General features: G+C 46.0%; 1 protein-coding gene across 2 annotated transcripts; it reads right to left on the reverse strand.

Annotated features, from left to right (window-relative positions):
* Positions 1-5,367: 5,367 nt before the first annotated feature.
* EIF1AD (eukaryotic translation initiation factor 1A domain containing) lies at positions 5,368-11,460 on the reverse strand. 2 transcript variants are annotated; one of them, XM_060253562.1, is made up of 6 exons: positions 11,324-11,460; positions 10,338-10,429; positions 6,954-7,062; positions 6,768-6,876; positions 6,169-6,222; positions 5,368-5,822 (listed from the first exon to the last, which is right to left on the reverse strand). In XM_060253562.1, the coding sequence occupies exons 2-6, from the start codon at positions 10,410-10,412 to the stop codon at positions 5,678-5,680; spliced, it is 492 nt and encodes a 163-aa protein (XP_060109545.1). In that variant the 5' UTR covers positions 10,413-10,429; positions 11,324-11,460; the 3' UTR covers positions 5,368-5,677. The 2 variants fall into 2 exon arrangements, with proteins under 2 accessions (XP_060109545.1, XP_060109544.1); XM_060253561.1 differs by lacking the exon at positions 11,324-11,460 and adding an exon at positions 9,568-9,741 and having other exon boundaries at positions 10,338-10,432.
* Positions 11,461-17,163: the final 5,703 nt, after the last annotated feature.

Genomic DNA, 17,163 nt, shown 5'->3' on the forward strand with positions numbered 1-17,163 from the left:
CAAAAGGTGACCGGAACAACTGACAAGTTTGGCCTTGGAGAACAAAATGAAGCCAGGCAAAGGCTAATAGTTTTGCCAAGAGAACAAGCTGGTCATAGCAAACACCCTCTTCCAACAAGCTAAAAGGCGACTCTACACATGGACATCACCTGATGGGCAACACAAATCAGATTGATTATATACTCTGCAGTCAAAGATGGAGAAGCTCCTTACAGTCAGCAAAAACAAGACCTGGAGCTGACTGCGGCTCAGATCATGAGCTACTCATCGCAAAATTCAAGCTTAAATTGAAGAAAACTGGGGAAGCCATTAGGCCAATCAGGTTTGACCTTGATCCACATCCCTTATGAATATACAGTGGAGGTGAAGAATAGGTTTAAGGAACTAGAGTTAATAGACAGAGTGCCTGAAGAACTATGGACGGAGGTTCATGACATTGTACAGAAGGCAGCAATCATCACCATCTCAAAGAAAAAGAAATGCAAGAAAGCAAAGTGGCTGTCTGATGAGGCTTTACAAATAGCTGAGGAAAGAAGGAAAGCAAAAGGCAAAGGTGAAAAGGAAAGATTCACCTAACTGAATGCAGATTTCCAGAGAACAGCAAGGAGATATAAGGAGGCCTTCCTGAAGGAACAATGCAAAGCAATAGAGGAAAATAATAGAATGGGAAGGACAAGCGATCTCTTCAAAAATTGGAGAAATCAAAGGAACGTTTTGTGCAAAGATGGCCATGATAAAGGACAAAAATGATAGGGACATAACAGAAGCAGAAGAGATCAGGAAGAAGTAAGAATACACAGAAGAATTATACAAGAAGGATCTCAATGTCCAGGACAACTATGACAGTGAAATTGATGACCTTGAGCCAGACATCCTGGAGTGTGTAGTCAAATGCGGTTTAGAAAACATTACTAACAAAGCAAGCGGAGATGATGATAATCCCAGTTGAGCTATTCAAAGTCCTAAAAGATGATGCTGTTAAAGTGATGCACACATTATGTCAACAAATTTGGAAAACACAGCAGTGGCCACGGGATTGGAAAAGATCAGTTTATATTCCAATCTCAAAGAAGGGAAATGGCAAGGAATGTTCAAACTATCACAGCATTGCACTCATTTCACATGCCAGCAAGGTCATGTTAAAGATCCTACAAGCTAGGCTTCAGCAGTATGTAGATCGGGAACTACCAGAAGTTCAAGCTGGGTTTCAGAGAGGTAGAGGAACTAGAGATCAAACTGCCAACATTTGATGGATTATGGAGAAAGCACGGGAGTATCAGAAAAACGTCTATTTCTGCTTCATTGACTATGCTAAAGCCTTTGATTGTGCGGATCACAACAAACTGTGGCAAGTCCTTAAAGAGATGGGAGTACCAGACCACCTCACATGTCTCCTGAGAAACCTGTATAAGGGTCAAGAAGCAACCGTCAGAACAGGATATGGATTGGTTTAGAATAGGGAAAGGAGTTCGACAAGGATGTATATTGTCACCCTGCTTATTTAACATATGCAGAGTACATCATGTGGAATGCTGGCCTAGATGAAGCACAAGCCGAAATTAAGATTGCTGGGAAAAACATCAACAACCTCAGATATGCAGATGACACTACTCTAATGGCAGAAAGTGAGGAGGACCTAAAGAACCTCTTGTTGAGGGTGAAAGAGGACAGCACAAAAGTAGGCTTGAAACTCAACATTAAAAAAACAAAGATCATGGCATCTGGCCCCATCACACCTTGGCAAATAGAAGGGGAAGACATGGAAGTAGTGACAGATTTCACATTTCTGGGATCCAAGATCACTGCAGACGGTGACTGTAGCCATGAAATTAAAACACATTTGCTCCTTGGGAGGACAGCTATGGCAAACCTGGGCAGTATACTAAAAAGTAGAGACATTAGCCTGCCAACAAAAGTCCGTATAGTCAAAGCGATGGTATTCCCAGTAGTAATGTATAGCTGTGAGAGCTGGACCATAAGGAAGGCCGAGCGCAGAAGAATAGATGCTTTTGAGATGTGGTGCTGGAGAAGATTCTTGAGAGTCCCTTGGACCGCAAGAAGATCAAATCAGTCAGTCCTAAGGGAAATCAACCCAGACTGTTCCCTGGAAGGTCAGATGCTGAAGTTGAAGCTCAAATATTTTGGCCACCAAATGAGAAGGGAGCACTCCCTGAAGAAGATCCTGATGCTAGGAAAGACAGAAGGCAAAGAAGGGGACGGCAAAAGATGAGATGGCTGGATGGTGTTACTGATGTAACAAACACGAATTTGAGCAGACTTTGGAGGATGGTGGAAGACAGGAGGGCCTGGTGTGAGTTTGTCCATGGGGTCACAAAGAGTCGGACTTGACTGTGCGACTGAACAACAACAATGCCAAATTTGGTGGGGTTTTCCCCCACTGGTGAAGAGATTACAGCAAATGCATTAGTCATCTAATGCTTTTTGACCTAGATAGTAGTGCATGGCCTACTGTAATCTTATTCTATAGACATAAAACCGTTTTCACGTTGGGAAATCCCAGTTCCCTCATTGGGTGGGACTGCACTGCACCAACCTTTGGCCTGTCAAACTATCAATCAAGAGTATTTGCATGCCAGTGGCAGCCTGCTCCTCTCTCCTGCCTGAGTGGCTGTTGCTAGCCAGCAAAGCTGATTCTCTCAGTGAAATGCAACCAACCTTAGTTCTGGCAGTTATTGGGTCTCCCTACTCTGCTCCCATTGGCTGAGCTATTAGCCACAGCTTATTGTTGGAACTCTGGCTGGGGCAGTGATGCTCTGTATTCTTGGTGCTTAGTGGGGGAACAGTGGGGAGGCTTCTAGTGTCCTGGCTCCACTGTTGGACCTCTTGATGGCACTTGGGGGTTTTTTGGCCACTGTGTGACAGAGTGTTGGATCAGGCCAATGGCCCATCCAGTCCAACATGGCTTCTCTTATGTTCTAACCGCCTGTTGCACTGATTCACAGAGCAGAGAAAGAAACCCTAACCTAGAGTGACGGAGGGAGGGAGGGAGGGAGGGAGACAAGTCAGAGCAAGGCTTCCTTTGATTGCCTGAGAACTCCTTTGAAAAGGGGGGGAAATGGTGTCCTGTGTCAACAGACCAAATACAGAGAGAAAGATTGAAGTCCTGTGCTTAAGGCCAACAACATTGTCAGAGAGAAATTGTTAGTCTGAAAAGTCTCTGAGGCAGAACTCATTGGGGCCAGTCCCGACTATGGCTGCCAGTTCCAGGTTCTGTGGTGGAGTCTAAGGAGGGCAGAGAAGTCAGGGCTTCAGAGTGGGGCCTGCCAGACCCAGGTTCTTGCTGTGGGAGCTGGGTAATTTGGACCAGTCACAAACTTCCAGTCTAATCTGCCTCATGGGGTTGTGAAAGGAGAATGATGTAAGCTGCCTTGGTCCCCCCACTCCCACTGTGGAGAAAGAAAGCCTATGTAGAGGCTGTAGAGAGGGGGAAGGCGATGGAAAGCTGAAGTCAGAGGGGCAGATAAAGGAAGGAGATAGGGTTGCCAATTCCAGGTTGGGAAATTCCTGAATATTTAAGGGGTGGGGTTTCAGAAAGGGTGGGACTTCATACAGGTACAATATAATTTCCCCCTGGGGAATCAGTGTTGCCAATCCAGGTAATGGCTGGAGATAACTCAGAATTACAACTGCTCTCCAGTTGGCAGAGATCAGCATTGCTGGGAGGGGGGGGGGAGTGAATGCCTTAAATTGGGTGAGTGGGAAGACAAGGGTGGGGGGTGAGTGAATACCAAGAGTTGGGGGTGGGTTAGTGAATGTCATGGCTGGGGTAGTGGCATGCCAAGGGTGCAGGGTAGTTGAGGAATAAGTGTTTTGGGTGGGTGGTATTAGGATGGGGAGTGGGAAGAAACCAAGGGGGGGAGTGAATGACTTCACTTGGGTGGGTGGATGGGAAGATAGCAACAATGGAAGGCACTCTCCCAGAGCCTCTTTCTAGAGAGGGCCTTTTTGCAAACCCAGCACAATCAGTGCAATTTGCTCAGTAGATCTAGGGCCACCCTGGCAGTACAAACCCAGCACTTCTGCTACTCCCAGAGGCTGTCATTTCACTCCTAGAGCCAATGGGCTGCCGTTCCATTTGGGAGGGCTGTCATTCCAGTCCCAAAGCACTGATTTTACTTCTGGGGCCATCTTTCCACTCTGGGACCTGTTATTCCACCCCCAGACCACTTTGTCTACACCCAGAGACATTAATTTACAGTTGATTTTGTATTTTCATTGCAACTATTTTGTGCTGTGATGTATTTAAATTGAGCCCATGCAAGTGAGTTGGCACTCCCGGCTCCCATTATCTCCAGTGGGCTTTCAGGTCTCTCCCATTGTTTCCAATGGGCAATCCCATTTTAGTACATTCCCTCAGCAGAACCCCGTGCCATTTTGGCAATGCCAGCTTAACAGGACTGATGTGAAGCACAAAATCACACTCCAAGCGAGGAGGGTTTTTTTGCAAGCCCTGCAGGTCCAGTGCTGACTGAGTGATTTCAGACCAGTCATACACTTCTGGGTCTAATCCACCTCACAGGGTTGTTGTGTAGATCAAACTGGGGAGAAGAGAAAGATGTAAGCTGCCTTGCCCCCCACACTGTGAAGAAAAACTGTATTTTGCCTATGTAGAGACTGCAGGGAGGGGGGAGGTGATGGAAACCTGAAGTCAGAGATAAGGTTTCCAACTCCCAGTTAGAAATTTCCTGGAAATTTAAGGAGTGGGGCCTGGAGAGTGTGAAACCTGTCAGGTACAATGCCATTTTCCCCTGGGGACTCACTTGCCAATCTCCAGGTGGCAGCTGGAGATCATTCAGAATTACAACTGCTCTCCAAATGGCAGAGATCAATGCCCCTTGAGATGGGGAGAGGGAATGCCTTCAATTGGGTGGGTGGGAAGATGGCAAGGGGGGCACTCACCCAAGAGCCTCTTTCTAGAGCCCATATTTTTCTTCACAACAGGCCTTATTCCTAGTCTTGTTTTAATTTAGCTATCAAATACTGCCATCGCCTCATTCCCTGCAGATGATGAACACCAATTAACTCCTGTCTGTGCTAAATTTCTGTCACCAGCAACCAAAGAAGCAAGTATTGGTAAAAACATTGGGGTGGTTATCATCCTCACATGAAAGGGGTATGTATATGTTGCAGGCTGATTTTTAAAAGGTAAAGTATAAAACTCCTTTGCGCCTCCACCCCAAAGAACTTCAGATTTAAAATACTACCTCTTATATAATCCCCCCCAAACCTGCCTTTAGGAATGGCCACGTAGTTTGCAGTTGGTCTTTTAGAGTGGTTAATGCTGCTTGAAGGCTGTGATTGTTTCAGTCACCCGCTCTCATCTCCACACAGCAAACTGACCGCTTCTTGGGCTAGACCCCATTTTATTAAATAAGGCAAAAAGGAGACAGGAGAAGTGAACTTCGGACTATATAGCAAAAGCATCCAGTCTAGACAAGATTAAAGGACTCTCGGAGGAGGGGGCTTTCGCTATTGAAAAGGCTGCCCAGCTTTGTAGAGTGCACACTCTGTCCACAACAGCTAGTCAAAAGTTCCAGCACCACTTGGCCTTCCAGGAAGAATGCCACAAAAAAAAAAAGAAAGTCCAACAGTCCACAGGAAGAGGTGGGGACATCCAAAGGTCTGGCCTGGTCTCTGCTGCCAGAGAGTAACCCAGTTACTTCTCGTCGTCCTCTGAATCGCTGCTGTCCTCGCTCTCCACGTAGCTGTAATTCACACGGTTTGTGTTCACAAACAAGTCGCTGTCATCATCCTCAGAGTCGTCTTCCCCTGCAGAACGTGGGGGGCTTTGTGTTTCTTCCCTGTTGGGGACAGTTAAAACCATTTTGCATAATGGCAGCATCTGTTAAGATGGGAGAGCCTTTTTTAAAAGCTGCTTGTTTTGAAGGATTCCAATGGAAAACCATAGCGTTAAGTGGGACTGCTGGCTGCCAAGACCCTGCTTCTCTTGCCTGAAGGCCTCCAGCTCCTGGGCTCATGTACTTAAAGTGACCAAAGGTCAGCAACCCAAGATCAGCTCCACTTGTATCCCTAGTAGGTTACCCCTGCTCCCTTTTGGAAGCCATGACATCCACCACCAGCTTCTGGCCATTACAGAGGACTGAAGACATCTCCTTGCCCCCAACCCAACCTTGGTCCAAAACTTACCTGTCTTTAGCACTGCTCTGAGTTCCTGAAGCTTCAGTTAAGAAGGCAGTAGGCCTGCAGAATTTTTTAGAAAATGGGAGAGAAGGTGAGAAATACTGCAATATCTGAGTCCAGTAGCACCTTAAAAGACCTGTTAAGATTTCCCTGGTATAAATTTTCAAAAGTCAAAGTTCCCTTCTTCAGTAGAAATGGAGACCCCTTATATCCCAGTGAGAGGGGTGTTGCAAAAAGGAGAGTCAGGATGCATAGGTACAGGGCAAAATATAATCAACTTGATTTAGAGAAAAGGCAAAAGTTTTGGGCCATACTAGGTAGGGTTTGCAAGATCAGCCAAAGCTACAAGGCAAGTCAGAACTGGAACCTCTGCAACTGAGATGGGTCACTCACAATTTAAAGAAGATTACCCCAGTTATTGAGGAAGGCCAGAATCAGCTAACAAGGATAGAAGCTCTTTTCCTGCTCTGCAATAGCAACAGTCATAAGAAGGGGGGCTCCAAATTTGACTAGAGACACAGGTGTGGTGCTGTCTGACTTAAAATTCCCTTTCCTTCAAGCTTTGGGTTAGTCCTAGAGGAGAAAACGGATGGGTCCGCATTTACCAGTATCCTTCCTTCTTCAGATAGCAAATGTGATCCTTGTACAGCACAAAGCTGATTTCTGCTTTTACTTTCTCCCCTTCTTCTATGGGGTCCACCAGCAGGAAGTCACCTGAGAAAGGGGGAACAGCGAGGTTAAGAAACAGAACTTTTTGTCCCTGTCCCCCCACAGCAGAGTCCCACACCAACCTCTCTTGATCCAAATGTTCTTGCGGAATTTGGTGGGCATGCTCACAAGGAACCTTGCCCCTTCTGGCGTCTCCACCTCATGCAGGTTATTGCCTGGAGTCCCCAGCACCTGGAGGGGGGGGGGGAACAAAGGAGAACATGTCTATAAGAGCCAGTGCAGTACAGTAGCAAAGAAACTAGCTGCCAAAGTTAGAAAGCCCTGTTTTGAACTCTCTGCCATGAACATCCTAAAGGTGATTTTGGGCAAGCTGTGTTCTCTCGGGTTCTACTCCTCAGAAGGAATGACAGATGGTGACTTACCTTAAAGGGTTGTTGTATAGGGTGATGCACAGGGAGCACTGCAGCTAAAAACAGCTATGTGGTATAATAATAATTACAAAGGGCTGGATCTAATGACGAGTGAGCAGAAAGGGCTGTTCTCCACACAGGTCCCATGACCTTCACCATCAGCTTTTGGGAGCTCTCAAGAATTTCCTTAGAGACAACAGAAAAACATCCCTGTCTCCCCTTGCCCCTTTGCTCTTCATTTGACCCACCTCGTAGGATCAGAGTTGGAAAGGACTTCCAGGGTCATCTAGTCCAACCCCCTGCAGAATGCAGGAACTTCACAAATACCTTTCCCACACACATACATCCCCAGTGACCCCTGCTCCATGCCCAGAAAATGGCAAACCTCCATCTGGCTTGGACAAAAATTGCTGATTGATCCCCAGAGTGGCAATCGGCATTTTCCTGGGAGTGTAAGAAAGGGCCACAAGCACTGATGTAACCCTTCCTGCCCTCCTTCTCATGATCTGCCTAATTCACAGAATCAACATTGCTGTCAGATGGCCATCAATCCTTTGTTTAAAAACCTCCAAGAAAGGAAAGCCCAATACCTCCCAAGGAAGCCTGTTCCACTGAGGAACCACTCTGTGAGGAAGTTCTTAATGTTTAGCCCCTTTTGATTTAATTTCAACCCATTGGTTCTGGTTCAACATTCTGGGGCAACAGGAAACAATTTTGCACCATTCTCTATATGACAGCCCGTCAAGTACTTGAAGATGGTGATCATATCAGATCATATCACCTCAGTAGTTTTTTCTCCAGTCTAAGCATACCTAGCTCCTTCAACCTTTCCTCATAGGTCTTGGTCTCCAGACCCCTCGCCATGGCTCCTCTGGACCCATTTCAGCTTGTCTATATTATTTTTAAATTGTGGTGCCCAAAACTGAACACAATACTCTAGGTGAGGTCTAACAAGAGCAGAGTAAAACAATACCATCACTTCAAGTGATCTGGACAGTATACCTCTGTTGATACTACCCAAAACTGACTATGCCTCTTTAGCTACCACATCACACTAACTCATGTTCAGTGTATGGTCCTCTAAGATCCCTAGATCCCTTTCACAAATACTACTGCCAAGTCTCTCCCATCCTATGCATTTGATTTGTCCTACCTAAATGCAGAACTTTACATTTATCCGTTAAAAATCATTTTATTGGTTTTAGCCCAGTTTTCCAGCCTGTCAAGATCATAAAAAAAATAAATCATCCTATATTCTGACTCTGTCTTCTACTGTATTTGTGACCCTTCCCAATTTAGTATCATCTGCAAATTTAATAAGCATTCCTTCATCCAAATCACTTATAAAGAACAAAACAGGTTCCAGGACAGATCCTTGAGGCATTCCACTATAGGATCCAAACCACTTTTACCAACTTGTCAACAAGAACAGTATGTGGAACTTTATCAAACCCCTTACTGAAATTAAAATAAACAATGTCTACAACACTTCCCTGATCCAGCAAGGTAGCAATTTTTCCAGAAAAAGAAATAATTGCTTAATGTAAAAGCCACACAGAATGCCAAATGTTTGATAGCCGCAAAATATGAATGTCAGATGTTTGAGAGCTGCTAGACAGAAGGGAGGGGTGTAAAGAAAGCTACTTTAACTTTAAATACATTCTCCAAGTCACTGGTTAACTTGGCTTGGAGAAGTGTTTTAAAGAGACAAATGCCTTCTCTAAGCCAGCTGATGGGGTGGTGGGTGCTTCAAGAGCCACATAATATTTGTGAAAGAGCCACATGTGGTTCCCAAGCCACAGTTTGGCTGCCCATGTTACAATTTCACTTTCTGTCTTTGCAGTAGACCTACCATGTCCTTGCTCTTTTTTTTCACTTTGTACATTAGAACCCAGCTGTTGTTTTTAGCCCAAGTTCATACTGAGCTTTAGCAATAATATATACTAATATTAAAGTCATCCTTTGTAACTGACACTGTGAGCTGACTCACAAAAGTTTATATTCTGGAAAACTGTGTTGGTGTTCAAGGTGCTACTGCACTCATATTTTGTTCAGCTACTACAGACTAACCTGGCTACCCACCTAGCAAAGCAAGGCTCCCAAGCACTCTACAAACACCAGAATGATCACACTTCTCTCAAAGGGGTCCTGTCTTGGGCCTGGCTACATTCACTAGCTCAAATCTGTTGTAATCATCCATCTGCAGCCAAAACAGAAGTAGACCCAAGACTGTTAAATGAGCCTATGGCCACACAGAACACAAAGGCTACCCATGTCTGAAGTAAAGAAAGCCACAGCCAGCCCAGGCAGAGCACACCATTCTCACCCGGACGATCTGCTGCCGCTCTGAAGGCACCACGTACTCCTCCAAGACTTCTTTCACCACATGCTTGCGCTTTGTGGCTTGGGACATGCTGCTCAGTTAGCCCTGAGGAATGGATTCCCTGCTTACTGCGTGAGGTGAGAAACACCTTGCCGGATGTTCTTGTGCTTTGGGAGGCTGCAAGTAACAAGTCAGAAGAATTAAGGGAGCAGCAACAGAGACCCTTTATAAGTCCAAATGGCAACTGGAGGGGAAGGAATGCTGCCCAGGGGTTAGGACATGGGGCATATCTATTATTGCATAATTCTTTGGTCATTGGGAACTAGATACTGATCTCCAGAGTTCAGCTAGAGCTGCACAGGGCACAATCCTATCCCACCATTCAATCTCTGCGCAAAGGGTAAATCATTTGTACTTTGGAAGCTGACTCTCACCAAAACTCTAATACCACCCACCTCTTTATCTCCTTATCCAAATGTAATACTGTAGGTGTTGCTTATTGGACATCCCATTTTGTTGATCACATTGACTTAAAATGCATAATCCACCTTCAGTCTCAGTAAGAAAGGCAGGTTATAAACGTAACTACAATAAAATAACAAGGGCATGCTGAGGGAGAACCGGCTGCCTCTTTCCTTGAAGGGAAAAGAGACCAAAGGCTCCACTTCAGTGACGGCAGAGAGCTCTCTGTCTACTAGCTGTTATAAAGAGAAGGAGGATTAGTCAGTTTTGACTTGTCTTCCTGTAAGAAATGAGGTCTCAGGAAAGCAGACCTGTTTCCAGGGACAGCCAAGGTCATCGGAGTTCAGGGGCTGTGGATCCAGTGTTGATTTCACTCCCTGGGACATTCAAAAGTTGGAAAGAGCTGAAAGATTGGGAGGCAGGGTGAGAGAGGAAGCATGTGATTTAGGAAATTTCTTATCACCACAGCCAGGTCACTGTCTCTTTTGGAAAAAAACCCAAATGTTTTTGTCTTTCCTAGCAACACAGCTGCAACCTCCTGAGCATTTCAGTTAGTTTGCTATAATTTCTAACAATAGGTCACTTTACTGGATCAGGCCAAGGACTCACTTAGTCATAGTCCAGCACTCCACTTCTGAGGGAAGCTCCCAAGCAAGGAACTCAGTACTCTTGGTTGTTTGTCCACAGCATCAGGAAATCAGAGTTAAAGACTTTCTATGTACATGGAGGTCCATATAGCTATCAAGGTGAACAGTCAGTGATAATCTATCATCAGCCTAAACTCATGGCTATTATCCCAGCTTGTGGCAATTAATTCTGCAGGCCGTTCGCACAAAATGTTATTTAAAAACAATCACTTTACTTTACTTGTCCTGAACCTACAAAGCATACATGTCTTGCTTTAAGCCGCAGGATTAAAAGATATTAATATATACTCCTTACAATATCTCTGTAAGGAAGGCCAGCTGTTATTAGCCCACTGGCTGCCAACCTCCAGGGAATACCTGGTGTTCTCTTGTAATTGCAACTGATCCTCGGGCTACAGATAACAACTCCCCTGAAGAAAACAGCAGCTTCCGAGGGTGGACTTTATGGCATTACATCCCTGCTTAGCACCTTCCCTCTCCCCAAATTCGGTTCCTAAATCTCCACAAAATTCCCAACCCGGAGTTCTATCACTCTATTACAGATTTTCGCAAAGTGAGGCCAGCATTTCTGCACAATCTGTGTATTTTTCAATCCTGTTCCTCTTCAGCTCCTCTACCCTATTCTGCCAAGACCCTTCCTTCGCGAATACCTGCTCGGGAACTTGCACCGTCTCCTTCTCCCCGAAGCATGGGATACAGACACTTCCTACTTCCGTTCCCATAGAATCAACTTCCGGGTGTAACGCTCTAAAGGTTTCCCTAAGACCTAAGTGCCCATCGTAGACTCTTTCCGCCCGTATTGCAGTCCTGTTTGTGATACAAGATGCAGCGGATTTCTCATCACTTGTTTGAGTCGCCGTTGTTATTGATAGGTTGCTAATCATTTTTCGAAAGTGAATTATTCAGCAGCTACTACTGGAGCCTGGAGCATTCATTCTCTGCTCAGGATTGGTATAACTTGATTTTTCTTTTAAAGGTGGGTGACCGTGTTGGTCTGAAGCAGCAGAACGACGTTTGAGTCCAGTGGCACCGTTAAAACTAACAAAAGTTTTATTCAGGGTATAAGCTTCCGAGTGCACACGTGTGCATACACGAAAGCTTTTACCCTGAATAAAGCTGTCTGTTCTAATTTCTTTTGGCTTAGGGGTACGAAGGTGTTGCCCTCAAATCTGTATGAGACACACAGGCTGGTGGAAGAGAAGCATGCTTTTGAAGAAAACATAACACATTTTGGAATTTTTTTTCAGAGGAAAGTGGACATCTTTTTCTTCTACTGGACGTCATGCTCTGATTTCTGTGTTGCCCAATAGGTGATGTCCATGTATAGAGTCACCTTTTAGGTTGTTGGAAGAGTTTGCTGTGACCAGCTTGTCCTCTTGACAAGACTCTATTAGCCTTTGCCCAGCTTCATTTTGTTCTTCAAGGCCAAACTTGCCCATTGTTCCAGTTACCTTTTGACTTCCTACTTTGGCATTCCAGTTCCCTATGATGATGAGCACATCTTTTTTTGGGATTAGGTCATGTTTATAGGGTGCAAAAACAAAACAAAAAAGACACCTAAATGGGTTTTTAAAATACTGATTACTTAGGGCACATATGAAGCTGCTGCTTTCTACCGAGACAAACCTTCAATCTATCAAAATCACTGACCAGTAGGGGCTTTTCAGGATCCCAAGCAGAAGTCTTTCCCACCATCTAAAGAACCTTTTAATCAGGGATACTGAGAACTGAACCTGGAATGTGAGTTGCCAACATCTGAGTGGGGCCTGGGAATGTCCTGGAATCACTACAGATAGAGATCAGTCCCCCAACTTCCCCTGGAGGAAAATGGCTGCTTTGGAAGATGGAATCTATGGCTTCTTAATGAGATTCCTGCCATCATCAAACCCCACCATAGAATCAAAAATACCAAAATTTAAAACCCATTACTTAGGCACAGAAGTTCCCAAAATCATTCAGAAGACTGTGGGTCCAATGTTAGGTCCCTAGCTTTGTTCTTGGGTGAATTATGCCCATCACAGTCAACCATCGCCTTCAGCACAAATAGCTTTGGGCGGGGGGCAGGGAGGGGGGTTGGTGGTGGTGGAGAGAAGACTGTAGATTTATACCCCGCCCTCCTCTCTGAATCAGAGACTGAGTGACTTACAATCTCCTATATCTTCTCCTCCCACAACAAACACCCTGTAAGGTGGGTGGGGCTGAGATCTCACAGCAGCAGAGGTTCAAGGACAACCTCTGCCAGAGCTATGGCTAACCCAAGGCCATTCCAGCAGCTGCAAGTGGAGGAGTAGGGGATCAAACCCGGTTCTCCCAGATAAGAGTCCACACACTTAACCACTACACCAAACTGGATCTGAGGCCCTGAACAGGGTTTGTTCGAATTTCATAGCCTCCCTGCATCACTGTGGGTGAATCAGTTCTGAAGACAGTCCAGCAGTTCAGCTACCTGGGGTGCATCATCTCCTCAGATGCCAAGATCGACAAGGAGATTGACAACAGGCTGGCAAAGGCAAACCGTGCATTTGGCCGACTGCACAAAAGAGTGTGGAGCAACAAGCATCTGAAAAAAGGCACAAAGATCAATGTTTACAAAGTGGTTGTGATGACAACCCTCATCTACGGCTCCGAATCGTGGGTTTTATACCGTCATCATCTGCGACTCCTCGAGCGCTTTCATCAGCGCTGCCTTCGCACCATCCTCAACATACACTGGAGTGACTTTGTGACCAACACTGAAGTCCTCAAGCGGGCGGAGGTTACCAGCATCGAGGCACTGCTGCTGAAGATGCAGCTGCGCTGGGCAGGGCATATTTCTAGGATGGAAAACCACCGCATTCCCAAGATTGCCCTGTATGGCGAACTCTCCACCGGCCATCGAAATAGAGGGGCACCAAAGAAGAGGTACAAGGACTCCTTGAAGAAATCCCTTGGCACCTGTCGCATCAACCATCACCAGTGGTCTGACCTAGCCTCAGATCGCAAAGCATGGAGGCACACCATCCACCAGGCTGTCTCTTCCTTTGAGAATGCACGCATAGCTGGTCTTGAGGACAAAAGGAGATTGAGGAAGAATCGCACTGCTACAGCACCAACCCTAAATCAGACTTTTCCCTGCAGCCACTGTGGCCGGACCTGCCTGTCCCGCATTGGTCTTATCAGCCACCAGCGAGCCTGCAGCAGACGTGGACTATTGCACCCTTCTTAAATCTTCGTTCGCGAAGCCAAGCCGAGAGAGCCTAGCTTTATTTTTTGGATGAGTTTCTCCTTCAACAGATGACACCTAAAGCAAAAAAACAAGACGCGTGGCAGTTATGCCAATCTGGATCATCTAATCCCCTTCCTGTTTGGCTCTGCAACACCCATGGTCATTCTGAAGCCGACGGCAAAATTTTGAGGCTGCTGGCTTAATACACTGAGGGATTACATATTACTTTTTATTATAGGTTTATTGTATTGCATTCCCATAAAATATTAAAATACTTAAATTGATGGGACGATTGTGCAATGGGAGGATTGTGCAACCCATCATCACTCATTTTAAGTGTCTGTAGCCAGAGGCTGGCAGCTAGCTTAATTCAGAACTATCTTCTGTCCTGCATTAATCAGATCTAAGGTAAACTTTAAGTGTTTAAAGTCTGAGCTGGATGGTTTCGGGCTGGCCTGACCTCATCAGATCTCGGAAGCTAAGCAGGGCCAGCCGTGGTTAGTGCTTGGATGAGAGACCACCAAGGAAATCCAGGCTCCTGACACAGAGGCAGGCAATGGCAAAACGCCTGTTAGTCTCTTGCCTTGAAAACCCAGTGGGGTCCCCCAAAGTTAGCAGTGATGTGATGACAGTTTACACACAAGGTAAACACCTCTAAGTGACTTTGGCTACCTGCAGAAAAGAGCTATTGGGAAGCACAATGAATAAAGCTTCATCATGAACCAGAGATGGAACTCTCTGTCTGGGGCAAGTGATGTTCTGTATTCTTGGTGCTTGGGAGGGGCAACAGTGGAAAGGCTTCTAGTGTCCTGGCCCCACTGGTGGACTTCCTGATGGCACCTGTTTTGGCCACCGTGTGACATGGAGTGTTAGACTGGATGGGCCACTGGCCTGATCCAACATGGCTTGTCTTATGTTCTTAGGTTGCCCATGCAACAACCATTGCTCAGGGTATGAAGCACGCTGCTGTAGTTGGGTGACGGAAGATCACAAGCCCAGGTTCAGTAAGCCAAGTAATAGCGCAGACGCCCCCCACCTCACACTCAAGAGGCCTCACGTTACATAACACCACATACACACAAGGCAAGTTCATCATGACATCAACCTTTATTAAAGTGGAACAACGGAAGACCAAGTGCCATGGCTCTAAAGAGACTAGATCCACAGCATCGGACAGCGAGTCTTTCAAAACAGTCCTCTTACTAGTCCAAGACCCCAGCCACTTTAGCACCAAGATCACTTAGAGATTTTTTTTTAAAGTAACAGGCTTCAACCTTTGAAGGGATATCAGATGAAGCAGAGATCTTTCTCTCTAAACCTAAGCAAAGATGGAGGCAGGAAACACTTTATATCCACTCTTTATAACATGTAGTTTCCATAATACTTTTTTTTTTTGAGAAACAGAAGAGTTAGTGCAGTCACTTAAAAAAACCCAGTCCAGTGGAGCCATGTTTATGTTAAAAAAACAGACACATCAAGCATGGGGTGCATGTGCAGAAGCATGCACCGCTGCAGCCGAAGCAGTGCTCGGGATTGGCCACAATGAAGACCAACCAGATACGAGTGAGGAACCTCCCAACTCTAATACTCATACAGTTCCTTACTGACCCGCCTGCTGCCAAATGCATGTTAATATACTGGGCTTGCAGAGCACATGTGGAAAGAAATATGATTGGGAGAAGGGAGACAGGAAGAGGTTGGACTCTTAATACTAGAGGCAATGTTTTCCAGTGCATGAGGAAGAGCAGCCAACGGCAGAAACGGAGTCTCCACGTTCCTATGACCTTTTCATCCAGTCTTTCCAAAGACCATATTGGTCTGACCTAACGGAAACAGGACTACCCCCTTAATGACAGTATAGGGGAGCCTGCCTTTCAGTGCTTCAGTCCGGAAAAAGAGACAATTGGGGAGGGGAGAAAACATGAGAAATTAACAGGTCCCCTTTGCCGTCTCTACACAGAGTAGTGTAGTGTTGGGTACCGAACAAAGTGATGCCGGAATTTGGCCCCCTTCAACTCTATAAATGAAGGAATATTCACTTCCACCCCATTTACACAGCAAGAACGTGGACTCTTATCAAGTCAGGCAGTACAGAGGACCAGGTGAGGTTCTCAGAGCAGCCAAGCTAGATTTTAGGAGGCATGGAGCTTCATGCAGAGCTAGATGTGAAGTCCATCTAGCCCAGTATTATCTACTGAGAGGCTCTGCAAAGACTGGGGCCAAAGTCTTTCCGTGCCCTAATACATAAAATCCTCAGAAGTGGAGATGCCTGGGAGGAGCTGTGTGCAAAGAATGAGCCCTACTGCTGAGCCGGGGGCCTCCCAAGTATGAAGCAATAGTACTGAAGACTTTGATTTAGTGGGGACTACTGAACTAGATTCTCTTCAGTCAAGTCTCAAATATTTCTGCCTTCAAATAAATACAACAGAAATGAGGAAGAGGCAGAACATGAGACCAGCTGAAGGCCTGCTGCTCGCAAAGGAGAAGTCCCATTCACCATATATATGCAGATAAGCATCCATGTGCTTCCTTCCTTCCATACGTCAAGTCACCCTTCACATGCACACCAGAAATGAATCTGCTGCAGCTGGGCAGGGGGGAAGGAAGCCTCTTGTTTTTTACCTAATACCAGTTTTGCCAGGCCCCTCAACTGCCCAGGAGGGATTAAGGCTCTGCACCATGAGAAATGTAACCCCCTCATCTCTGCATGTGAACCGTGGCTGGCACATCTCGGGGTGTGGTGGGAGGAGAGCCAAGATTTTCCCAGTGTGCACCAGGCCCCTTTTGGAAAAGTAGCAGGAAACCTGTTGCTGGGGTAACCAGATCAGGGGAGATGCCCCAGTTCCCATGAGGAGAGTCGGCAGAGGACAGGATTCTGACACGGAGGAGGCAGAGAGGCACCTAAAGCACCAAGGCAGAGGTGCACATCGTATTCATGCCGCAGGCTCGACTGCCCCGGTACAGGTAATAATAACCCTGGAGGAGACAAGAGAAGCAAGTCAGTTAGGAGCGAGACGAACCTTTGTTCTCTGCCAGTGTGTGCAAGAACAGGGGCAAGTGGGGGGGGGGGTGCATACACACATAGACAAGCACAGATGCTGCGTTCACACTTGCCGGAGCATTGTTTTCTGTGCCATGTATGTTGGTTCTCTGAGATACAGTTGGTGGCTCTTATCCCTGTGCTTTGTCATGTTGCACCCCTTCACCAGTGACACAGGAAAATGTGCTGGACCCCACAGATCTCTTCTGATAAGCAGTCTACTTCCTGCCACCATAAGTATCCTC

This window comes from Heteronotia binoei, chromosome 1 (genome assembly GCF_032191835.1).
Source record: "Heteronotia binoei isolate CCM8104 ecotype False Entrance Well chromosome 1, APGP_CSIRO_Hbin_v1, whole genome shotgun sequence".
NCBI lineage: Eukaryota > Metazoa > Chordata > Lepidosauria > Squamata > Gekkonidae > Heteronotia > Heteronotia binoei.

What these genes read in the sequence shown, in the direction of transcription:
- EIF1AD (XM_060253561.1), bottom strand. Translation starts at nt 9,654, where the DNA reads ATGTCCCAAGCCACAAAGCGCAAGCATGTGGTGAAAGAAGTCTTGGAG. An exon ending in CTGAAGAAGGAAGGATACTG is followed by an intron (nt 6,223 to 6,767) that starts GTAAATGCGGAC and finishes AAAATTCTGCAG; the next exon opens with GCCTACTGCCTTCTTAACTG. An exon ending in CAGAGCAGTGCTAAAGACAG is followed by an intron (nt 5,823 to 6,168) that starts GTAAGTTTTGGA and finishes TGTCCCCAACAG; the next exon opens with GGAAGAAACACAAAGCCCCC.